This window comes from Hemitrygon akajei, chromosome 8, assembly GCF_048418815.1.
Source record: "Hemitrygon akajei chromosome 8, sHemAka1.3, whole genome shotgun sequence".
Taxonomy (NCBI): Eukaryota; Metazoa; Chordata; class Chondrichthyes; order Myliobatiformes; family Dasyatidae; genus Hemitrygon; species Hemitrygon akajei.
This window is the reverse complement of record NC_133131.1, coordinates 15,402,476-15,428,227: the sequence shown is the minus strand read 5'-3', so window position 1 is coordinate 15,428,227 and position 25,752 is coordinate 15,402,476. Positions and strand designations below refer to the sequence as shown.

The window sequence follows — 25,752 nt, the reverse complement described above, 5'->3', positions numbered from 1 at the left end:
GGCATAGATCAAGTGGGTAGCTAGAGACTTTTTTCCAGGGCAGAAATGGCGAATACCAGGGAACATAATTTTAAGTTAACTGGAGGGAAGTATAGCGGGATTGTCAGGGGTTAAGTTTTTTTCACATAGAGAGAGGTGGGTATTCAGAATGCCCTGCTAGAGGTGGTGATCGAGGAAAGTACATTAGAATCAGAATCAGTTTATTATCATCAGCATGTGCCGTGAAATTTGTTAACTTAGCAGAAGCAGTTCAATGCAATACGTAATCTAGCAGAGAGAGAGAAAAAAAACATAATAATAAATAAACAAGTAAATCAATTATGTATATTGAATAGATTTTTTAAAAACATGCAAAAACATAAGTACTGTATATTAAAAAAAGTGAGGTAGTGCCCAAAGCTTTAATGTCCATTCAGTAATTGGATGGCAGAGGGGAAGAAGCTGTTTCTGGCTCAAGGACAATAGAAGAATGGGGAGCTATATGGGAGGGAAGGGTTAGATTGATCTTAGAGTAGGTTATAAGGTCAACACAACATCGTGGGCTGAAGGGCCTGTACTATGATTTATTGTCTCTGTTTCATGTTCAATTAGTGTATGAAACATATGATGGCAATGCTTAGGGAATATTTAGCCAGGAATATACAGTACTACGCAAAAGTCTTAACTCATATATATAGCTGGGGTGCCCAAGACAATTGCACAATACTGTAGTAATTTTATGTATGACACTGTACTGCTGCTGCCAAAGAAAAAAAATCATGACATATGTGAGTGATGATAAACCTGATTCTGATAAGGGTCTCTATTGTGGACAGGGAGAGGGGAATTATGGTTGGGAAAAGGGGAAAGGAGAGGGAAGCATCAGAGAGACATTCTGTAATGATCAATAAACCAATTGTTTGGAATTAAATGACCTGAGCTTGTGTCTCACAGCTGGGTGCACCTACTCTACCCTCCACCCTGGCACTCCTTCTCTGCCTCCTTACCCACACACTCCACCCTCGCCATTCCCTCATCCTTTGCTCCCGTCATATTTACAAACACGCTCGCTGCTCCACGTTGACAAATACAGTACTATGCCTAAGTCTTAGGCACCCTAGCTAGCGAGCTATAAATAAATAAATAAATAAATGGATGAATGAACGAATGAATGAAAAAAAAATATATATAGTATTGTAGGTGGAAACCTAAGTACTTTTACATTGTTGATTTTAGCATCACCTGTTTGTACAATAGCTGGATCTTATACCACGGGAAGGAGAAGAGACTTGAAATGTTATACATCTATCGGAATCCAAGATTATCCAGGGAAACACACAGTAAATGCTGGATGAACTCAGTACATCAGGCAGCATCTAGGGAAAGGAATAAAGAGTTGACGTTTCAGCCCATGACCTTTCATCAGGCCTGGAAGGGAAGGGGGATGAAGCCAGAATATGAAGGTGGGAGAAGGGGTAAGTGTAGAAGCTAAAAGGTGATAGGTGAAGCCACGTGAGGGGAAAGGTCAGTGAGTGGGGGAGGGGTGAAGTGAGAAGTGAGGAGGTGATAGGTGGAGAAGGAAAAAGGCTAAAGAAGGAATCTGAGAGGAGAGGACAGTGGACCATGGGAGAAAGGGAAGGAAGAGGGGCACCAGAGTGAGGTGAGGAGAAGAGGTAGAAGGGGAACCAGAATGGGGAATGGAAAAATGACAGAAGAGGGAGGGGGGAGAAAATGCTGGAAGTTAGAGAAATTGATGTTCATGCCATTGGTTGGAAGCTACCCAATAGGAATATGAGGTGTTGCTCCTCATCGTGGCAGTAGAAGAGGCCATTGATCGATGTGTCAGAATGGGAATGGGTATCAGAATTAAAATGGTTGGCCACTGGGAAATCCTGCCTGTTGCCGATGGAGCAAAAGTCCAAGATCATCCAGGTTTGCTTTACAGATAATTATCCTCTATCCTCTGTTGAAGAGTAATGACTGTCATGAAGTAGGAAATACAGCAGTTAACCAATCCATGCTCAGGAAGATCCCACAAACAATATCGTGACCGCGAGTAACCAGACGGATCAGTTTGTAGCTGATGGTCAAATATTTGCCAGCACCCGAGAGAAATTCCTCCCAGGTCCTCTTTGAAATAATGATATAGGATGTTCTGTTATCCACTTGAGAGAGCACATGATATTTATGTTTAACATCTCATTCAAAGGACACAACTCCAGCAATGCTGCACTTCCTCTGTATTTGAATGGAGTATTAGTTCAGACCTTTACCTTTTGTGCTTAATCTCTGAAGCGCAAATTAAACACTTAACCCTCTAATGTAGAGGTGAGAGTGCCGAGACTGAGCTGGCACTAACACAACTGCGAGGTATGACGTGACTGAGTAACTTACACTACTTACAGTATGTCTTGGAGACTGATCTGGCACCTTGCCAATTGTAAAACCTAGCTGATCTCTGACATACTTAAATCAGTGCAACCAGAAAGCTGTGGTATCAAACAGGTATTTCCTGGGCATTCATTCAGGTCACCTCAACATTGAAGTGATTCCACAAGATATGGACTCACTTTCAAGGACTCCACAGCTCAAGATTCACAGCATTATCATTTTAATTATTTATTATTCTTAATATTTGTTTTTGTTTTGCATTTGTTGTTTGTCTTCTGTTGCTTACAGTCTTAATGCGTAGTTCATCATTAATTCCATTGTATTTCTTTGTTCTACTGTGAATGACTGCAAGAAAATTGTTTCCATCCAAGGGGTCAGTGTGGACATGGTGGAGGATTACAAATACCTGGGGATACGAATTGACAATAAACTGGACTGGTCAAAGAACACTGAGGCTGTCTACAAGAAGGGTCAGAGCCGTCTCTACTTCCTGAGGAGACTGAGGTCCTTTAACATCTGCCGGACGATGCTGAGGATGTTCTACGAGGCTGTGGTAGCCAGTGCTATCATGTTTGCTGTTGTGTGCTGGGGCAGCAGGCTGAGGGTAGCAGACACCAACAGAATCAACAAACTCATTCATAAGGCCAGTGATGTTGTGGGGGTGGAACTGAACTCTCTGACAGTGGTGTCTGAAAAGAGGATGCTGTCCAAGTTGCATGCCATCTTGGACAATGTCTCCCATCCACTCCATAAGGTACTGGTTAGGCACAGGAGTACATTCAGCCGGAGACTCATTCCACCGAGAAGTAACACTGAGCGTCATAGGAAATCATTCCTGCCTGTGGCCATCAAACTTTACAACTCCTCCCTTGGAGTGTCAGACACCCTGAGCCAATAGGCTGGTCCTGGACTAATTTCCACTTGGCATAATTTACTTAATATTATTTAATTATTTATGGTTTTATATTGCTGTATTTCTACACTATTCTTGGTTGGTGCAACTGTAACAAAACCCAATTTCCCTCGGGATCAATAAATTATGTCTGTCTGTCTGTCAAAATGAATCTCGGGGTAGCTTGTGGTGATATATATGTACTTTCTTTTCTTTCTTTTTAAATCTTTTTATTAATTTTAAACAAACATAAGTGAAACATGAATACAGAGAGTTTGAGAGTACATAATTAATAGATTAAGTATACATTCAAATAGATGATAATCCATATATATAATAACCTCCCAAATTCATAGTAATTACGAAAAAAGGAGAAAATTTAAAAAAAATCCCCCCCCCCAAAAAAGAAAAACTAACCAACATGGGCCATTGCATTATGTCATATATACACAGTAGTGTCAATAACTCAGTATCTCCATCCAAATAATTAAGGATAATAAAAGTAAGGTTTAGGAAAAGTCAGTTTAGCTCATATGAAAATGTTGAATAAATGGTCTCCAAGTTTCTTCAAATTTAACTGAAGGATCAAAGACAACACTTCTAATTTTTTCTAAGCTCAAACAAGAGATAGTTTGAGAAAGCCACTGAAATATAGTTGGAGGATTAATTTCTTTCCAGTTCAATAGGATAGATCTTCTAGCCATTAGTGTAACAAATGCAATCATCCGTCAAGCTGAGGGGGATAAACAACTATTATCCACCATTGGTAAACCGAAAATTGCAGTAATAGGATGTGGTTGCAATTTGATATTCAGAACTGTTGAAATAGTACCGAAATTATCTTTCCAATAATTTTGCAAACAAGGGCAAGACCAAAACATGTGAGTCAATGAAGCGACTTCAGAATGACATCTGTCACAGGTTGGATTAACATGAGAATAAAATCGAGCAAGTTTATCCTTAGACATGTGAGCCCTATGCACAACCTTAAATTGTATTAGGGCATGTACTTTCATAATAAGTTTGCTTTGAACATGGGCAAGATGATGCAAGCCATCATTAAAATTTAGCCCTTTAGCACTCTGTTTCTATGCCAGCCATGGAAAGCTACATAAAATAGTTACAGCAAAAGGTGGTCATTCAACCTAACATACCCATCCAGCTCCCTACCGGAGCTGCTACCTGTTCCATTCTCTCCCTATAGCTGTCTCAATTTTCCCTCATAATTTATCTAATTACCTCTTGAAGGTTACAATGGAACCTGCTATCACCACATCTGCAGGACATGCCTCCCAGATCCCAGCCGTACAATATGTGAAAAAGCTATTCCTAATGTTCTTCTCCTTTATTTTACGCCCGAGCTCCAATTGTCAACTCCTCCACTCACCTGCTTCTCCACTGTTGTCAGGAGAAACCACCTCCAACTATTCACACCCCTCAACATTATATATACTTTCCAAGAAATTTCCCTCAACCTTCTCTTTAAAGAAAATAGTCCCTGTCTATCTAATCCAGGGGTTCCCAACCTTTTTTATGCCATGGATTAATACCATTAAGCAAGGAGTCCTTGGACCCCAGGCTGGGAACTCCTGCTTTAATCTACCCTTTAACAGTAATATCTCATTCTATGAATTATTTTTGTTAATATTTTCTCAAATGCCTCCACATCCTTTTTCTTATCCCAAATTGAACACACTCCTCCAGTTAGGGCCAGAGCCATGTTTTATAAAAGTTCAGCTTTTATGAAGTCCACAATTGCCTTGATAACTATTTTCTCAGTTAATAAGAAAGATTAAACTGATATTTCAGTTTAATTTGAAAGAAATTAAAACTGTTAGGTCTGTAGTTCATGGGTTTATCTCTGTACACTATTTTTGAAATTGAATATAAAGAAGTTTTCTAGTTCTCAGGCATCTCCACTGAACCAACAGATGTTTGGAGGACTATAGTCAAGGCCTCTATGACTTCCTCCTTTACTTCCCTCCGTAGCAAGGATGCATCCTGTCTGGACCAGGTGACTTAAATACTTTAAGCATAACTACCCATTCTAGCCTGCCCCTTTTAATATTTTAGCCCATCTGCAAGATGCAGAACAAGCAAAGATTGCAAGCCACTTAACCCTTGGTGTACATATTTATTAGAAGTGGGTTTCAGATTATATCAAAAAGCAATGATACAGTGATACAGCTCTCTGCTTTTGAAACCTTTGCCCATTCCATCAGGTGGCCCTCACTGGTCAGTGCCAGGCATCCAGATTTAAGCTTCTATTTGGTGGCTGCCGCTTTGGAAAGCAATTGGTGGGAAGAAAAGTTAAGTCCATGTATTAACCCCAAATGTACTATAGTAGCAACACCTGGATTCTTCATTTCCAAATAAATAAATGAAGGAGAAGTTCAAAGTTCAAAGCAAATTTATTATCGAAGTATGTCTGTGGTACAACCTTGGGCTTCATTTTCTTGCAGGGATTTACAGGAAAAAAACACAATAGAATTTATGAAAAACTATACACAAATAAAGACTGATAATCAATGTTCAAAAGACAAACTGCGCAAATAAATTAAATAATACTGAAAACAAGTTGTAAAGAGTCCTTGATAGTGAGCCTGTAGGTTATAGAATCAGCTCAGAGGTGAGATGATTGAAGTTATTCATGCTGGTTCAGGAGCTTGATGTTTGAAGGATAGTAACTGTTCCTGAACCTGGTGGTGTGAGACCTAAGGCTACTGTACCTCCTGAAAGATAGCAGTTGTGAGAAGAGGACATGGCCTGGATGGAGTGGGTTGGGGTGGGGGGGGGGGGTGTCTTTGCTGCCCTCTTGTGTACTCAGTGGTGGTGAGAGCTTTGCTAGTGATGGATTGGGCTGAATCCACCACTTTCTGGAGTCTTTTCCATTCCTGGGCATTGGAGATACATTCATATGAAAATAATAACCAGATGGTTGTGTGATCTTCTGTTCAACTAGGTTGTGTAAAATGGCACGTTGAAGGAAACACTCCATCAGATGTTTTTAAAACTTTCCCAGGATTTGGAAGCTTTCGAGAGGATGTAGAGCAGATTTACCAGGATGTTGCTTGGATTGGAGAGCACATCTTAAGAGGATAGGTTGAGTGAGCTAGGGCTTTTATCTTTGGCATGAAGGAGTGTGAGAGGTGACCTGATAGGAGTGTATAATATGATGAGAGGCATGGTTTGAGTCAATAGCCAGAGACTTTTAGCGGGGTGGAAATGAATAAAACAAGGGGCCATAATTTTAAGGTGATTGGAGGAATGTATAAGGAGGATATCAAGAGATTACACAGAGAGTGATGGGTCTATGGAATGTGCTACTTGGGCTGGTGGTAGAGGCAGATGTATTAGAGACATTCAAGAAATTCTTAGACAAGCACATGGATGATAGGAAAACGGAGGGCTATATGGGAATTAGTCAAAAAGTCAGCACAACATGCTGGGCTATAGGCCCTGTACTGTGCTGTAATGTTCTATGTTCCCCAGACAATATCACTCAGGGGTTCCCAACCTTTTTTATGCCATGGACCCCTACCATTAACTGAGAGGTCCATGGGCCCCAGGTTGGGAGCCCCTGATATAGCTGGACTTGGATGTAAAGTATTTCTGAGTTAACTCAGCGTGACATAGCCCACAGAAATAAACTGCTTAGATGGCAATAATTGTTGCAGGTGGGGAATGGGAAGCAGAAAAGTAAATCAAGTTGAACTGATCATTGTGGTTTCTTCCAGGTCTGAGCAGTAATGGTGAAGTGGTCAAACGCGACAGTCACTTGGAAAAACTCCAAACAGAACTCAGATAATCGGAATCCTACTTTGACGGCAATCAGTCATGAGGAATCCTCCCAATCCTTAGCAAAAATATGCTATGGCCATGATTAAAACAAGAAGAGGACAAAACTGAGCCAGAAACTGTGTAACTAAAACAAGAAATTAAACATGCGGTTTAATTGTAACGCGTAATAGAATTATAGGAACGCTGATCCATAATACCAACAAGTACCATCCAAGCTTGTGCCTACATTATTGTTCAGTTGTAAAAAGCAGGAGGAAGTACCATGTACCTGAGAGATTTCCTCTCATCCGTGTCTCACACACTCTCAAGGCACTAATCCAGCCTTTGCACAGGTGAGGGTGGGAGTGGGGTCCTAGTGCACTTTTTCACCAGACTGCCCATAAATGACTTAGCTGTCTACCAGGCTCTACGTGTCTACAGCTTGCTGGCCTTCAGGGAGTATCTATCTCCTATCTCCAGTCCAACCTTTTGGGTTGATCAGCATGGCAGCTGGAGCAGGAGTGGTCCACCAGGCCTCTCGAACTTGCCCTGACATTCAATATGATCATGGGTAATCTAAGATGGGAGCAATTCCTGTTCTGTGCCAGTTCCCAAAACCGTTAATTCCTCAATCACTCAAACATTTATCTATCTCCACTTTAAATATATGTAACGATCTGGCCTAGACGTACTTGGGGGAGGGGTGGGGTGCTGAGAATTCTGGAGATTCACTATTATCTGAGAAAAGAAATTTCTACACAGCTTAGTTTAAAGTAGACTACAACTTATCATGTACTCCCCGACTGTGATTCCTCACTAGTGTATATTCCCAGCATGGCTCTTCACACTGTTGTGGGAAAAGAAGGACAAGAGCAACCTGGAACTATCACCATTTCACACTAAAATATTGGTATCAAGAGCCCTGCTATCTCTAACTTTTTCTCTAAAAGTTAAACTCAGCCAGCTTCACTGCGGGCATTAGTCTCCCCATCTTCAAAAACATCTTCAAAAGGCAATGACAAAAGAAGGTGACATCTAACATTCAGGACAATCACCACACAGGACAGGCCCTCTTCTCATTACTATCATTGGGGAGGAGGAACAGGAGCCTGAAAGCACACACTCAATGTTTTAGGAACAGCTTCTTCCCCTCTGCCATCAGATTTCTGAACGGACAATAAACCATGCACACTACCTCACTATTTTACTTTTTTTTACACTACTTTGCATAACTTATTTAATTTTATTACATACAGCAGACATAGTTTTTAAATAATATTTAATTTTTTATGTATTGTACTGTACTGCTGCTGCAAAACAAATTTAATGACACATGTCAGTGATAATAAACCTGATTCCGAAGAGATGATTATCAAACACTGGTTGTGAAGATAGTGTCCCTTTAACATCTGGCATTGGCCCAGTAAAATTTAAGCTGCATTAAGCCAGCTGAATGCTAATGTCAATTTCTCATTGGCAAGACTTGTTGTTCAATGCTATCACTCTTTGCTCTGCAGATCCCAGAGTTCCTACTGTTCGTTCTGATTCACAGCTGCAGAGTTACAGTTTTGTGGCTTCCTACCAAACAGGCATTTTGAAAAACAAAAAAAAAGCCAGCAGGATCTACTGCCTAATTAGTGGAAGTAAAAGAAGCAACTAATTCCTTATTTCCGGAGTTTATCAATCACTTAATTATTTTCTTTGTGTTACATTTTCCATCAGCTTCCTACTGCTAAGCCTCTGTCACATAGATAATAGGATGGGAGAAGTGTCTGCCCAGCCCCTGATAACCCTTTGCTCCTAGGTCATTGTCCCTCACCTGCCCTGATTCTTTCTTTCTCCATCTCTACTGAAGGTGGTAATCGTTCACAGGGCTAAATGACAAAACCATCCGTGTGGTGGTAATATTACCAAGCTAATGGGAAGAATTAGCCACGGTAGCACAGTGGGTTAGTGCAACGCTATTACAGCTTGGGACATTCTAGAGTTCAGAGTTCAATTCTGGCTCCGTCTCTAGAGAGTCTGTATGTTCTCCCCATAAACGTGTAGGTTTCCTCCAGGTGCTCCAGTTCCCTCCCACAGTGCGAAGGCATCCCGGTTAGCAGGTCAACCGGTCATTGTAGATGATCTCATGATTAGCCTAGTAATAAAATAGGTGCACTACTGGATGGTGCGGCAGTATCTCTAAATAAAGTAAAATAAAAATTCTGGATCATTGATCAAAAGACATCAGTTCCAGTCACATTATTGGAGTTGGCAAGTTAAATCTAAGCAATCACATAAATCTGTTATTTTAAACAGTCTTGGCAGTCACAGTAGTGGGATGACACCAATTTGTAATAAAAAAACTCATCAGCGGCATACACTTGGCGGCCACTTTATTACGTACCTAATGAAGTAGCCACTGAGCATATGTTTGTGTGTTCTGCTGCTGTACCCCATTCACTTCAAGGTTCAATATGTTAGGCACTCAAAGATATTCTGCTGCACACCACTGTTGTAACGTGTGGTTATTTGAGTTACTGTCACTTCCAGTCAGCTTGAATCAGTCTGGTCATTCTCCTCTGACCTCTCTCATATACAAGGTGTTTTCAGTCACAGAACTGTGACTCAGTGGATGCTTTTTGTTTCTTGCACCATTCTCTGTAAACTCTAAAGGCGGTTGTGTGTGAAAACCCAAGCTGATACCCACCTGTTTTAGCACCAAGCTAATCTGAGATACTCAAGCCACCCTGTCTGGCACTAACAATCAATCCATAGTCAAAGTCACTTAGATCACATTTCTTCCCATTCTGATGTTTGGTGTCAACAACAACTGAATCTTTTGACCATGTCTGCATGCTTTTATGCATTGAGTTGCTGCCATGTAATTGGCTGATTACGTTTGCATTAACGAGCAGGTGTACAAGTGTATCTACTAAAGTGGCCACTAAGTATAGACTCTTCGGCACATGAATGAAAGAAAAATGGAGGGCTATATGGATGGCACACACAAAATGCAAGAGGAACTCAGCAAAGCAGGCAGTATCTACAAAAAAAGAGTAAACAGTCAACATTTCAGGACGAGACCCTTCTTCAGGATTGGAAAATTAAATTATAGGCCAGTTAGCCTGATTTCACAGGTTGGGAAAATGTTGGAGTTCATTATTAAGAATGAGGTTTTGGGGTACTTGAAGGCACATGATAGATAGGTCAAGGTCAGCATGGTTTCCTAAAGGAGAAATCAGTGGAGTCAGTGGATGCTGTTTACCTGGATTTTCAGAAGGCCTTTGACAAGGTGCGGCACATGAAGGTATTTAACAAGATAAGAGTTTGTGGTATTTTAGGAAAGTTACTAGCATGGATGAAAGATTGGTTGACTGGCAAGAGGCAAAGAGTGGGAATAAAGGGGGTCTTCTCTAGTTGACTAGAAAAGTTGTCTTTTCTAGCCTGCTGGTGACTAGTGGTGTTCTGCAGAGGTCAGTATTGGGACTGCTTCTTTTCACGTTATACATCAATGATTTGGATGACAGAATTAATGGCTTTGTGACCTAGTTTGCAGGTGATATGAAGATAGATGGGGGGGGGGCAAGTAGTGTTGAGGAAGAAGTGAGTCTGAAGAAGGACTTAGTAAGATTGGGAGAATGGACGAAGAAATGGCAGATGAAATACAGTGTAAGAAAGTGTAAGGTCATGTACTTTGGCAGAAGGAATAAAGTTGTAGACTATTTTCTAAATATGGAGAAATTTCCAATACAGACGTGCAAGTGGACTTGGAAGTCCTCATGCAGGATTCCCTAAAGGTTAACTTGCAGGTAGTGAGGAAGACAATGCAATGTTAGCATTTGTTTTGAGAGGACTAGAATATGAGCAAGGGCATACAAAATGATGAGGCTTTATAAAGCATTGGTCAGACCACATTTGGAGTATTGTGAACAGCTTTGACCCCCTTATCTAAGAAGAGAAGTACTAGCATTGGACAGGAGCCAGAGGATGTTAATGAGAATGATTCTGGGAATGAAAGGGTTAACATATGGGGAGTATTTGATGGGTCTGGGTCTGTACTCGCTAGAGTTTAGAATAGTGAGGTGGGATAGGGGAGATTTAATTGAAACTTATCGAATATTGAAAGGGTTCTATAGAGTGGATGTGGAGAGGATGTTTTCTGTAATGGGGCAGGGGCAGGGGTGGGGGTGGATGTTAGGACCAGAGGGCAAAGCCTCACAATAGAGGGACGTCCACTAAGAACAGAGATGAAGAGAAATTTCTTTAGCCATAGTGTGGTGAATCTGTGAAATTCAGTGTCACAGATGGCTGTGGAGGCCAAGTCATTGATACATTTAAAGGGAGGTTGATAGGCCTTGATTAGTTTGGGCGTCAAAGGATACAGAATGAAGGCAGGAGAATGGGGTTGAGGGGTATAATAAATCAGCTATGATGGAATGGCAGAGCAGATTCGATGGGCCAAATGGCTCCTATGTCTTATGATGTCAAACTGGCAGTGTTTGTGGCTTTCAATGCTGTTATGGCAAGGCTAGAGGAACCATATCCTATTTTCTATCTGGGCAACAAACACAAAATGCTGAAGGAACTCACCATCCTTCCCCCATCTTCTTTAACAAAATTATGTTCAATTGTCTCCTTCTTAGTCCTGACTTGAAACATTAACTCAGCAACTAAGGCAGCATCTATGGAGGGGAATAAGCAGTCAATGTTTCAGGATCTTGATCTGAAACATTGACTGTTTATGTCCCTCCACAGATGCTGCCTGACTTACTGAGTTCCTCCAGCAGTTTGTGTGTGTTGCTCAAGATTTCCAGCATCTCCAGAATCCCTTGTGTTCTTGCTTTCTTACTGTTTCTTTTTCCACAGTTGTTGTCTGACTTACTGATTGTCTGTTTTCATGTTGGAGTGCTTCTGCCTCTGCAGAAGCTGTTTCTATAGACTTAGTAAGAAAATTTACTTCAGAACCACAGCTCTCTGGCCTTGTTAACTCATTGGCTGTATCTTAGAGAAAGTGAAACTGAGACACTGTGTTCAGAAGTGGTGGTTAATGGAACTATGAAACTTAAGACTGTATCTATGTTCAACTACTGATTACTGGGTGCAATCCCTCTGAACTGAGTTAACCCTTGAGTATGTACTGAGAAATGGGGAGCCATGTGACTTAATTGAGTAGTATACGACAGAGTAAATAAAGATACCTGAACAGCTGGATTTTCAAAGTTCAAAGTTCAAAGAAAATTTACTGTCAAAGTATGTATTTGTTACTTATGATTTATTTTCTTGCAGGTACTCTCAGAAGAACAAAAAATACAATAGAATCATTGAAAAACACACAAAGATTGACAATACAATCAATGTGCAAATACAAAAAAAAATAGATAGATAAAACTGAAACATGGGTTGTAGAGTCCCTGAAAGTGAGCCCATAGGTTGTGGAATCAGTTCATTGTTGAGGTGAGTGAAGATATCCACACTGGTTCAGGAGCCTGATGGTTCAAGGGTAATAGCTTCTCCTGAATCTGGTGGTGTGGTACTTAAGGCTCCTGTACCTCCTGCCTTTCAGACAACTAACCTGGCTTTAGAATGAAGAAAGTAGAGAGAAAATCTTTCACTACATGTTGAATAGTGGCGGGTTAAGCAGAATATGTGAAAGCTAATGTGTTACCTTTAATGCAGAGAAACATTCCAACATATTTCAGTGAGGTTTAAGAAGATAGAAGAAGATGCTGAGCAACAGGAGGAAATCACGACTCAATGTTTTGTCAAAGAATGCACATTTTTAATTGGTTTTAAATGAAGGAAGAGCAGAGAAGGAAGCCTAAAATGTGAGCAAAGGTCTGGATTAAAAGGACAGACAGTTTAAACAGTGTGTTACAGCACTAAGAAGTTCAAAAAAACAAGGAAGAATCAGGCTATTGAGCACTTTCATTACAAGGGTGAGACAACCAACTGAACCATTTGCACTGGCTTTTTACTTTCAATCATTACTGTAAGGCTTTTTTTAAACATTGAAAACAAGAATGCTCTGAAAGATTAACTGCTGCTTTACCACAATGGGTGTGTGCAATTTTCAGTCAAAGGAGGGGCTGCATTTCCTGATAAACTCTCTAAATCACTAAAAGTTATCTGATTGTGCAGAAGTGCAAATGCTCAAAACTCAGCAGAAGTTCCACAATGAGCAACATCTCCACAGTGACCCAATTCAAAAGAATAAGTGGCCATGGCAACGTTTAAAACACCTTCATAGTTGGCATTATGCATTCAGATCAACTCTGGACTGGCTGTCACAAATGCTTTTGCTTTGAAACGGAAAAAAAACCAAATGAATAATAACAGCAATTGCAAAAAATGTTAAATCTCAAGAAGATACTGTTGTATTTATGTTGTAAAATAATGTACAACTCATTATTCTCCTGCCCCCACCATAATGAGACCTCCCTCATCCTGCCTCATTCCCCTCACCCTGCTGCCCCATTGTCTGAACTGGATATGGGGACAGCCATTTCATCCAAATACAGGCCCAACATGAGGTACCCCATTTGCCTGTGCACAAGTCACATTGCCCTCTCCTTTGCTAGTATGCCCCATGTACACCGAGAGCATGAGATGAAAGGGTAGCTAGGAGCAGTGACATGACTTTTTAAAAATTGGACTGCAGTCTCTCACAGGCAGAAGTTACCAGTGGCCTAGGAGCCATGAAATATCTTCCATCATCCTATTAAAACCCTGACATTTTGTGCTCTTCAGGGCACCATTGCAATCTGCCCAATTGGTCTTCCTTCACGGTCCAAGACAGGAAAACTCAACCCAGACAAAGCATCGGGTAAGGGTGGGAGGAGGAGCAAGTCAAGTCCTCTCCATCATCTCCTGCACAACTCCAGTCCTCGGTCACTCAACCCAGTGGCGTCTGCTCACAACTCTCCAGCACAGCCCCAAAACTAAACTCAGGAGAGCCAGGAAAGGTTCATAACAGTCCAAGTGCAAGACTACACAGGCTTCAGAGCTTCTTGTCCAAAGAGATACAAGAAAACCTACTGGGTTTCTGAAATTAGAAGTGCAGAAATGCAGACACCCAAGCTCAGTTGCTCTAAAGAAGATCTTTAGGCCAACATAGGTTGACTGTGTCCCAATAACTCCTTCTCATTAGTTCATCTAGATGTTAGTTAAGTGACTCAAGGCAAGCCTTCTGATTAGAAGGCATTACATTTGTTCATGTAATGCCTTTGACCCATTTATGGACCATTACTCACTTCCTATCTCAGCACTACTTGCCCACATTGATTCATACTGCTGTTCTCTTAGCACCTTGAAATCAGTGTCTTGTTTTGAATGTGTAATCCACCTCAACCATCCAGAATAGAGTATTCAGTCACCACTCAGTAAGGAACTTTGTCTCTGTTTCAGTCCTAAATGACGCACCCTTTATTCTGCAACTCCCACCCGATTCTAGCCTGCACAGCCAAGGGAAGCACGTTCCTTGCATCCACGTTTGGAAAGCTGTAAGAAGTTTATCAGTTTCAATGAAATCATCTCTCATTTTTCTAAGTTATGTATTAATTCCTGAGTTAATTTTAATACATGAAATCTACACCTGCCATTGGTCCTGTTGGGTCACATGCAATGTTGGCTGTGTCCTTGGCTCTGGGTCCTGTGGTTCCTGGTTCCTGTTTCACTCTTGTTATGAAGCCGATAGTCCAGATCAGTACTGAGAGAGTCCAGCACTATTGAAGATGCCACCTTTTTGATGAGCAGTTAGATTCAGTTTGCCCTCAGTGGATTTTAAAAAAACTTAGGAACAGAAATTTATCATTGGTCACTGAGATTAAGAACCGCAAGAGTTTGAGTTACTGGTGGTTCCCACTCTACACACATGGTTCCACTGAAGACAATATTCTTGTCAATACTCCGCACTTGCTATCAAAGACAATTTTCCCATTCCCTTGACATAGACTCACCTACTGCCCATTACGCTGCTGGAATTTAGGGCAGGATTGAGGGTTAACATACACTCAGTGGCCACTTTAATAGGTACCTTCTTTCCCTAATAAAGTGGCCACTGAGTCTATGTTCATGGTCCTCTGCTGCAGTAGCCCATCCACTTCTAGTTTCGACATGTAGTGCATTCAGAGATGCTCCTCTGCACACCACTGTTGTGGTGGTGGCATCTGTCGGTCTCGAGAGACCATGGATCTGCACCTGGAGTTTCCAGGGCGCAGGCCTGGGCAGGGTTGTATGGGAGACCGGCAGTTGCCCAAGCTGCAGGCCTTCCCCTCTCCACGCTACCGATGTTGTCCAAGGGAAGGGCACTAGGACCCATGCAGCTTGGCACCGGTGACATCGCAGAGCAATGTGTTGTTAAGTGCCTTGCTCAAGGACACAAACACGCTGCCTCAGCTGAGGCTCGAACCAGTGACCTTCAGGTTACTAGTCTGATGCCTTGCCCATTAGGCCACGCGCCAACACCACTGTTGTAATGTGTGGTTATTGAGATATTGTTGCCTTCCTGTCAGCTTGAACCAGTCTGGCCATTCTCCGCTGACCTCTCTCATTAACAGGGCATTTTCACCCACAAAACTTACACTCATTGGATGTACTTTTTTTGTTTTTCACACCCTTCTCTGTAAACTCTAGAGACTGTTGTGTGTGAAAATCCCAGGAGATCAGCAGTTTCTGAGATACTCAAACAACCCCATCTGACACCAACAATTATCCCATGGCCAAAGTCACTTTGATCACATTTCTTTCCCATTCTGATGTTTGATCTGAACAACAACAGAACCTCCTGTCCATGACTGCATACTTTTATGCATTGACTTGTTGCCACACAATTGGCTGCTTAGTTGCATTAACGAGCAGGTGTACAGGTGTACCTAATAAAGTGGCACTGTGTAGTTCAAAGAGCAGAAAATGCTTTCAATAGACAATAGGTGAAGGAGTAGGCCATTCGGCCCTTCGAGCCAGCACCGCCATTCACTGTGATTATGGCTGATCATCCACAATCAATACCCCGTTCCTGCCTTCTGCCCTAGCCAATGCTGATGCCTCAGACAACACATTGAAATAATCTGATTACCTGGTCATTATGCAGGACTTTGCAGCGTGCACTGAAATGGTGACTATACTTGAAAAAATATTGCAAAGTACTTTGGAACATGTGAGATTGTGGCAGGGGCTATTATTAATGCTTTTTGAGATAGTGATTTAGATGCATATCATATTTTTTTACTGAGTTAAGTATTGTATGTAATTAGTTTTGCTACAACAAGTGTATGGGACATTGGAAAAAAGTTGAATTTCCCCATGGGGATGAATAAAGTATCTATCTATCTATCTAAATGTGGGTTCCTCTTTCTATTGTTGTTGTGAACCCCTTATCAATGCTAGCTGTGCAGCTGAGGTCAGGCAGAAATGGTTGGAAGCCCTTGTCCACCTCGCCTAAAGAGGGAGGTGTCCACATCTCCTGCCTTATTTGGCATTATTGAGCACAAGCCTCAGCAAAAACAATGCGACTCTCCTTGTGGCTTTGCTTACTGCTTTCTTCAACAGGCCTCAAGACAGAATTATGGAAACACACTAACCATCTGTGTTGAGCAATGCGCTATCATTTTGATCATCAGCTGCTTCACTGCATCTTATACTCATAGAAGTGATGTGCAGCATTGTGGTTACCTCACTGGAGAAGTAATCTCAAGGCTACAAGTTATGACAGACAGGAGTTCAAATCCCACAACTTCAGCAAAGCAATTTACATTCAATAAATTATATAAATTTGGGATAAATAGCTAGGATCAACGATGGTGACTATCAAATCGTTGTTAAAAACTCATTAAAGTCCTTCAGAGAAGGAATTCTGTAGAACCTATCCAGTCTGGGCTTTATCCAATTCCAGGCTTTTGCCCTGTGCCTAATTCATATCTGCCCTATGACACGGCACAACAGGACTTTTACTTATGCCATATGTTGGCTGCTGGCCAGTGGTGGAGTGGCATCTGCACCAGACTTTGAGGCGAGTGGTCATGGTTTCGAATCTGGCTGACGCCTCTCATGATTTCCATCCATGCTGGTTCAGCATCGAGCTAGCAACTCGGCCTCATAAAAATAAATAAATGCTAAAGAAATAGCAAGGTTGCCACCCAATACGCCACAAGGCATGGATGAGATCAATAACAGCAACGTACGTTGGCTAATCCTTCACTTGGAGGTCCTTGAACCCTCTACTTAACAGTGGCTTCAGCATATAGACTAAGCTAGTGATTCATGAGGTAACCCCTCCATTTCTTTAAGGACAATTAGAGATGAAGAAGGAAAGATGACCAATAGTACTCATCCCAAAAGTAAAATAATGCAACATAATTCATCTGGTTATATAATGCATAGGATGGTTTATAAATTTTACTGCAATTATTTGTGGTGGTTTATAGTATGTCACAATGCCATCTATAGGCAGAAGAATGTTAACCACAAGTTATTTTGCTGGCTGTTGAAAGGGCCTCAGCTTCATTGCATCAATAAAGATGAACATTAAGACCCTCAGGGAGTTGAGTTCAGAGTTTAATTCTGGTGCTGTCTGTAAGGAGTTTGTACCTTCTCCCTGTGAATGCATGGGTTTCCTCCATGTGCTCCAGTTTCCTCCCACATTCCAAAGATGTACCAGTTAGTAAATTAATTGGTCATTGTAAATTGTCCTGTGATTAGGCTAGGGTTAAATAGGTGTGTTACTGGGCCGTGTGGCTCGTTGGACCGGAGGGGCTTGTTCTGCACTCTATCTCTAAATTAAAAATGCAAGTTTCTTAACTTCTGCACAGCGCCAGTTATAAACATACAAGGATATTAAAAGAAATTAATAAGGATACATATTGACAGGGAAAGGCTTATATTTGTATAGTGCCAGTCATCATATTGTAAACTGTAGATGATAAGAATACTTTTGGACTGTAATTACTGTTATATTGAAGAAAGCCAATTTCTATGCATGTTCCTACAATTAACAATGAGACAATGAACTCTGTATTTTGTGACTGGGCCAGTTATGTTCTTAGACAAAACTGACCCCCCAAGGATATTGGTCGGGAATTTCATGATGGTAATGCCAATGAGTGCCTAATATTCCCTTGCCAAAGGTTGCCTTCACCTGTTAATTAGACCATCAGGCATTTCAGCAGAATTAGCCCATTCAGCCCATCGACTCTTGACTGAGGGATCAATACTGGCATCATGACAAACTCCTCTGAATTTGGGATAGTTGCATTGCGCCGGAGGCCAGATCTTAGCTGAGAGACAACGCAGTGCTCTCCCATCTTAGTTTAACTGCATAGGTATTTGACTGCACTGAATGCTAACGACTGACTGATAATTTGCAGAGAGCCAAGAAGCTCACCACAAATTTTCCCTGGGCTTCTTCCACTGCACGGCATAGCTCTAGTGGAGACTCCACCCTTTCCCTCTCCCGTGAGAAAATTCCCAGAGAAAAGCTGGGTACCCTGTACCAGAGGCAATGCTGCTTCCTCAGCGCTGTAAGTCTCTCTGAAGCAGAAACCCTGACCAATTGTATTTTAACCTGGGGTGCTGAGATCAGTTGTAGTTTCCCTAACCTGGCTCAGATCTGATAGCTGGGCACCATCGATCCACGATACAGAGGCACTCTGCTTTGCAAGCGTTCAGTGGATGCCGTGTTCACACTGTAATGTGTTCTACACGTGCAAACACAAAACACAAACTGCTTCACACACTTCTAACGGTCCCTCAAAAATAAGATCAGCCTGCTCGTTTTATTGAATCACCTTGGGACAATTGCATCTGGCATATCGGAATGCACAGTATGCAATCTTTCTAATGGACTGGAAGAAATTAAATGGAAAACTACGGGGCCCGGTGATAAACATTAGCGATGGCGCTTCGGACATTATTCATCTCCAATAATATAAGGGGAGTGCACTTTTTTTTCACAATGCTCCGAATTTTGCAAATAAAAACAGACATGGCTATATTTTTAAACGGCACTCACCAGCCAAATCCCCCGAAAGAAACGCTGCGTTTTCTTCGAAACATGCTTGCTGGAGTCTGTCACCTGTGTAGCCTTACACTGATAAGCCGGAGATGCCTCGACTGCCGAAATGTACACAAACGCTCAATTACTCCGTATTTGAAGCAGTCGGGCAGGAAATCCACTTCCTGGCTTTTATTTTCGCAGAGATAACGCGACCGTGTCAAAGACTGGCATTCAGGGGCACTGTTGATTTTAATTTAGGAGGAGGGAACAGCTGAATGCATTGCAAAAGCATAATCAGTCTTTTTTTTCATTAAAATAAGCAATACTTTTGCCCTTAAAGAATATCTTTGGTCTGCTTTCGAAACTGAAAATTGTGCAACTTCCTTTTCGTTGGATTCATAGATTAACCTCAATACTGTACCAAAGCAGCTGATATAATATTCAAACAAAATATCTTGCATTGGTGTTTAGTTCCTCATTTGCTTTGCAAAGACTCATATATTTTCAATAGTCTCGATCTGAAGCAAAGATATAGTCTTCTCCTGCTCATTGATGCTTATTCATTAGTTCTGTTACCCAATAGCTTTAAAACAGGGGTTGGCAACCTGGGGTCCACGGGCCCCTTGCTTAACGGTATTGGTACATGGCATAAAAAAGGTTGGGAACCCCTGATCGAGAACATCAAACCTTTGCCGGGATGAACATGTTCACTGTGCTCCCACACTTTCCATCCTTTTTTCCCACTTGACCTGGTACCATTAGTGCTAAAACTCGCTTCACTGGTCTTTAGCCCCGAGCACAATTGCCCCCTTCCTCTCCAGAAAGCCTTGCATTATAAATCTAACATATGCTGCTAAAAAGCAAAACAGCCCTTGTGTCATTATAAATCTGTAAGAAGCATCCCGGCCCGAAACATCATCTGTTTAGTCCTTCCCATAGGTGCTGAGTTCCTCCAGCATTCTGTAAGTACTACTCTAATAATGCTGTAAATTATTTCCTTAAGTGTGCTGCTAGAACGTTAGGTATGCCAATATAGTAAATAATGTGCCGTTACCGGCAGGCTTCAACTAACAAATTGATTGAAATCTGTACTTTCATTCAGTATTTTAAGCAACACTTAGGCATTATCGTTACATCTCAAAATTACTTTTTGTTTGGAAATTACAGCTGGATTTCTTAATTGGAAGAGAGCTACAAGTAACCTGAGGAGTTTTGGACAAATTAGGGATCACGACGTATGTCGTGGCCGCGGAAGGGGAGACTTCTTTTGAAGATGGGGCTTGATGCGGAGATGACCAACACAATTCACAAGCAAACAAACAATATTCTATAAGAACTCAGCCTCTGTGTCGTACGACGGACAGTCAAAGTTTGGACCCTTCGGTATGTCTCCAACATGGACCACAATACTAGAGAAACAGGTGCCAACATGGTGGTGGGGAGTAGCTGGTTGGAAAGAGGGGCGAGGGAGGGAAGGGAAGGAGGAGGGAAGGAGAGGTATCGATTTGGAGGGGAGGGGATGCCAGGTTGGTTGAGGAGAGGGTAAGGTGGGAGTTTTTGAGGGAACGTAGTCCTACGCCGGAGCTGCAGTTCCAGGGCCTGCTGCGTCTTCGCGGCAGGAGCTCCTCGAAAGTGTTCGGTGGGAATCACTGCCTTGCGTGACAGGACCTTCCCCCTGTGGCCCTTCCCTCAGGGTACAGGTAACCAGGCGGAATGAACACCCCACTTTCCTGGTGCCGTGGTGATGGAAGTCTCTCTTGGAAACCACCCAAAAGGGTTGCAGGTCAGTACTGGACGCTTTAACTTCCTAGATAGCCCCAATACACTAAGGTGACTTCCTTCTTAGTGCTTTGGGTGCCGAGGTGATTGTTGAGGCCCAGGAAGGAATAGCACTCTCTTTCACAGTGAGCTGGTAATGGCCTCTGTGTGCTCTCCACAGTAGTCTCTCCAAATTCCCCTCTGTAGCCTGAGCACTCACAGACAGTGCATTTCTTGACCACATAGCAGTTCCCATCCCAGTTGCTTTATGATTATGGTCATTTTTTTTGCGAGAGATGTGCAGAAAAATATGCTTGTCCCAGCTCCTTCACGGGCACTGGCCTCCCCACATTCAAGGGCATACTCAAAAGGCAATGAAGACGGCATCCATCATTAAGGACCCTCAACATCCAGGACATGCCCTCTTCTAATTATTACCATCAGGGTGGAGGTGCAGGAGCCTGAAGACCCACATCCAACACCCGAGGAACAGCTTCTTCCCTTCTGCAATCAGTTTTCTGCCCATGAATACTACCTCACTGTTTAGCTTTTTCCATTACCTATTTATGTTTTTTTAATATCTCTTATTGTAACTTCTGGTAGTTTTTTGTGTATTGCACTGTACTGCTGCCTCAGAACAACAAATTTCATGACATGCAGTAGTTCAGTGATAATAAACCCGATTCTGATTCTGAAATGCATTCCCAGGCCAACATTTATACTTGCAGGGAAAAACACTCATAAGACAGTAACAAATAATTCCATCATGACTTTTAGCTTCTTTACCCAGAAGGTAGTTAACAAGTATAACTGACTACCATGTGTATTGAGCACTCTCTAATTGCTCCCATTCACTCATTGACCATGTAACCTTGTTAACAGCGTATCCCCATGGTCACCCTAGTTTTATCCTATTAAAGACATCACCCTGCTACTTTTATCTCCAGTTCTGAAGGAGGAGTCTTTGAAATGAAATGTTAACTCTGTGTATCTTACCACAGATGCTGCCAGGCTTTCTGAATATTTCCAGCATTTTTCCTTTACAGATACATTATTATGTTTTTAAAACATGAAAAAAAAAGATATGCTGATTGGACAGGTTTAAAGGCTTTGAGGGGGATGGAATTAGCTTTGATTGGCATCTTAGTTGGAGGAGTTGGACAAAAGGCTTGATACTGTGCTTTATTTTATTTTTATTTAGACAGTAGTAGGCCCTTCCGGGTCAAAGAGACCATGCTAACAAATTCTACCCATGTGGTCAATTAACTTACTAACCTTTAGAAGTTTGGAATGAGTACCCGGAGAAAACCCATGTGGTCATGGGGAGAGCCTACTGACACCAGCAAAACTGAACCCTGGTCGCTGGCACTTTGATAGTGTTACTCTAACTGCTACACTATTGTGCCACCCTCTTGTCACAACCACAGATTCTGCTGCGGGGTCTGCGCGCCTATGCAGGCAGGCTGCGGAACAGGTTCAGCAATTGTGCTCGTGAGTATGTTCATTCCAGTTAGAGTTTCATTATGACAGTATTTAACTCCATTCCTCTTGTTCCAGCCTTCTTGAGACAACTAAAAGCACACCGACGTTTACGCTCCTGCTCATCTTCATCCTTGTCCGGGAAAGAAGACTAGCGCTTCGAATGATGCTGTAAAGGTGTAGTATTCGTTTGATATTTAGTCATTGCTTCCAGCCACAGTGTTGGCATTAACTTTCTGTTTGAGAGTTTTAGTTAATGGCTCTGTTGGTTTAGTGTTTATTGTTTTGTTTTTTAATTATGCACAGTTCTCAATAAGGTCAGTAGACTGTTGATCCACTTCAATGTCTCTCTCTCTGCACTTGGGGCACACCCACAATGTCTTGTCAGCAAGTGTCAACCATGAAAATGGACCCAGGAGAGAGGGAACAGATGACCTTGGCCTTGATATTTATTGGCCAGCTTGGAGATAAGTTACAATCGGTTGAAGCTGTGTTGGGTGAAGTAACTGTAGCAGTGCGACAGGCCCAGTCCAAACTGAGGAGAAACTAAGATCAGTAGAGCTGGATTGGTTGATGTCTCTCGTGCAGTGTGACAGCTACTTTCAGAGCAGCAAGCCTAGTCCCAGTTTAAAAAAAGCAGGTGTCAGCCCTCACAGCGACTGTTCAGCAGCTCACCAGATGGCAGCTTTTACTGCTCTCACAGCTGCGGTTCACCAGCTTACAACCAATAGCCAGAATCGGGCTTTAGCCATTACTGCTCTCGCAAATGCAATTCAGCAGCCTTTGGCCATGTCAGACCCATTCCCAGCATCTCCCAGATCCTCCTTTTCAACAGCCTCAGCAACGTTGGCTACTAATGCCCGAACTCCCATAATTGTGTCTGGAGCAGAACTGAGTATTCCTCTGCCAGGCAGATACTCCAATGTCCCCAATGGCTGCAGGGATTTTATTACCCAGTATCAGCTGATTTTTCAAGCCCGGTCCAGTCAGTTTGGTGATGATGCATATAAACTAATCTTAAGATGAACCCCACTCAGCCGGTTCAACATTCTACAGGAACAAGGTTTCCCCACAGCCCAGTTGTTTCGGCAATTTGTTGCCCAGCTCAAGAGAGTTTTTGGCTTTGTGGTATGGGGTCAGGAGGCTGCCCACCGACCCCTGGACCTATGTCAAGGTAGAGGGGCTCTGCAGTAAAGTCCCACATGCTTGCAGTGGAGATGGGAGGAAACAAGAGATCCTTCATCACTATTTTCCAGTGGGGACTGAGTGCAGGGGTCTGGCATGAGACCGCAGAGCTTGACGAGCAGGACAGCCTGGATGACCTGATTAATCTAGTCATTTGAGTTGACGACTGGGCAACTGAGTGGTGCAGGGAAAGAATGCCTCGTGCTTCCTACTCTTGGGATCACTGTGTATCATCACCCAGTACCCAGTCCTTGGAGGAGCCTATGCAGGTGGCAGCTCATGTGTCTTTCTCAGGAGTAATGGGATTGATGCAGGAGGGCGGGTTGCTGCCTACATTGTGGTGATCCAAGACACTTCTAGGCTTCAGGTCCCAAGCATCCAGTGAAAGAGGATACTTGTCAGGAGGAATTGGAGTTCTGCCAGTTTGGTTCTCCCTCAATCGTCTCTCCTAATTGTATGATGCTCCCGGCTTCCTTGTCATGGTGCTCTCAGAACCATCAACTTCAGGCATTTATCGACTCCAGGGCAGGTTGGAATCTCATGGATGTCTCTCTGGCTCAAAAATGGAGAGTTGTGACTCAGAAATTGTGAGAGGATATTGATGCCAAGGCCCTGGATGGTCAGCCTCTGGGCACTGGCAAGACCCTGCTTTCCACAGAACCCCTTCAACTTGTGCTTGAAGGGAGAAACTCTCCTTCTATCCCGTTGAACTGCTGCTGGTGCTTGGCCTTCCCTGGTTATCTGGACACAATCCACAGATTGGTTGGTCCCTAAAGACACTCCAAGTTTGAGGACTGGCATACCTGTCTACCTGTCTGGGTCCAGCTCAAACTCCTGGGCCCCAATCCCCTCCTGGCTGAATATACTGATCTTCTTGAGGTCTTCAGCAAATAGAAGGCCACCTCCCAGCCTCCACACCGGCCATAAGACTGTGCCATTAATCTCTTACTCGGTACTAGTCCTCCCTGGGGCCAGCTCTTTACCCCCTCTCGTCCTGAAACAATGGCCATGGAAGAATACATCAAGGAGACATTGGCCTTGAGGTTTATCCATCCGTCAACCTCACCAGCAGGGGCGGGCTTCTTTTTTATGTGAGCAAGAAGGATAGCAAGCTCCGCCCCAGCATTGATCATCAACCCCTAAACAACATCATAGTGAAGAACTGCTAGCCTCTTCCCCTGCTTGCCTTTGTGTTCAGACATCTCCAGGGAGCAATCATCTTCCAAATTCAATCTGTGCAATGCTTATAATCTTGTTTGTATCCAAGAAAAGGATGAGTGGAAGACAGCATTCAACACTGCCACTGGCCACTGTGTGTACCTCATGATGACCTTTGGTCTGGCCAGTGGACCTGGTCAACAATGTGCTCAGGGACATGTTGAATCACTTTGTTTTCATATATTTGGATGACATTCTATCTGTTCCTGCTCTTGCCAGGAACATGTCCAGCAGGTCCAGAGGGTTCTCAGAAGGCTCCTCAAGAATAACCTTTCCACCAAGAAAGAGAAGTGTGAGTTTGTTAAAGAGCAGGTGTCATTTTTGGGCTATATACTTACCTCTTTCAGTGCTCAAATGGATCCATGTAAAGTTCGGGCTGTCACAGAGTGGCCCAAACCATCTCCGGTCAAACAGGTGCGGTGCTTTATGGAGTTGGCAAGCTTCTATCACTTCTTCATCAAAAACTTCAGTTCTATTGTGGCCCCCAGTAAATCCACTCACCAAGAAGACTTTTACAGGACTCTATTGGACAACCAAAGCAAACCAAGCACTCTCTGAACTAAAGTGACGCTTCACCACTGCCCCAGTGCTGCCACACCCACACCCATCCCTGCCATTCATTGTCGAGCTGGACATATCAGATGTCGGCATTGGAGCTATACTCTCCCAGCACTCTTCTGTGGATGGCCGGCTGCACTCCTGTGCTTTTCTTTCCTGTCACTAGATCTGAGTGTAACTATGATGCTGGGAACCAAGAACATATGGCCACAAAGGAGGCCCTGGAAACATGCACCCTTGGCTGGAGGGGGCAGAGGACCTCTTTTTGGTTTGGACAGATCACAAGAACCTCTCCTACATTCAGGAAGATAGGAGACTCAACCCCCTTCAGGTCTGTTGCGTTCTCTTCTTCACCGTTTAATCCTCACCCGCCATCCCAGCAGCAAGAATTCTAAGGCTGATGCCCTCTCCTGACAGTTCAACAGGTCCAAGGTCAACACCAAACCAGGGCCCATCCTTCCTCCCTCATGCGTTGCTGTTCCGGTAATTTAGAGTATAGAGGCGGAGGTAAGGGCTGCTGAAATGTCAGATCTTTGCT

General features: G+C 42.8%; 1 protein-coding gene across 6 annotated transcripts in view; it reads right to left on the bottom strand.

Annotated features, from left to right (window-relative positions):
- The window catches only part of LOC140731666 (rap1 GTPase-activating protein 2-like), a 492,373-nt gene that overhangs the window by 281,638 nt on the left and 184,983 nt on the right, over positions 1-25,752 (bottom strand). Inside the window, exon 1 of one of the 6 annotated variants that reach the window (XM_073053310.1) lies at positions 19,032-19,207. The exons of the other annotated variants lie outside the window; for them this stretch is intronic. Within the exon in view, the coding sequence (XP_072909411.1) occupies positions 19,032-19,075 (44 nt within the window). The 5' untranslated portion in view covers positions 19,076-19,207. Of the gene's footprint in view, positions 1-19,031; positions 19,208-25,752 lie in introns of those variants that run through there. 6 annotated transcript variants of the gene reach the window in all.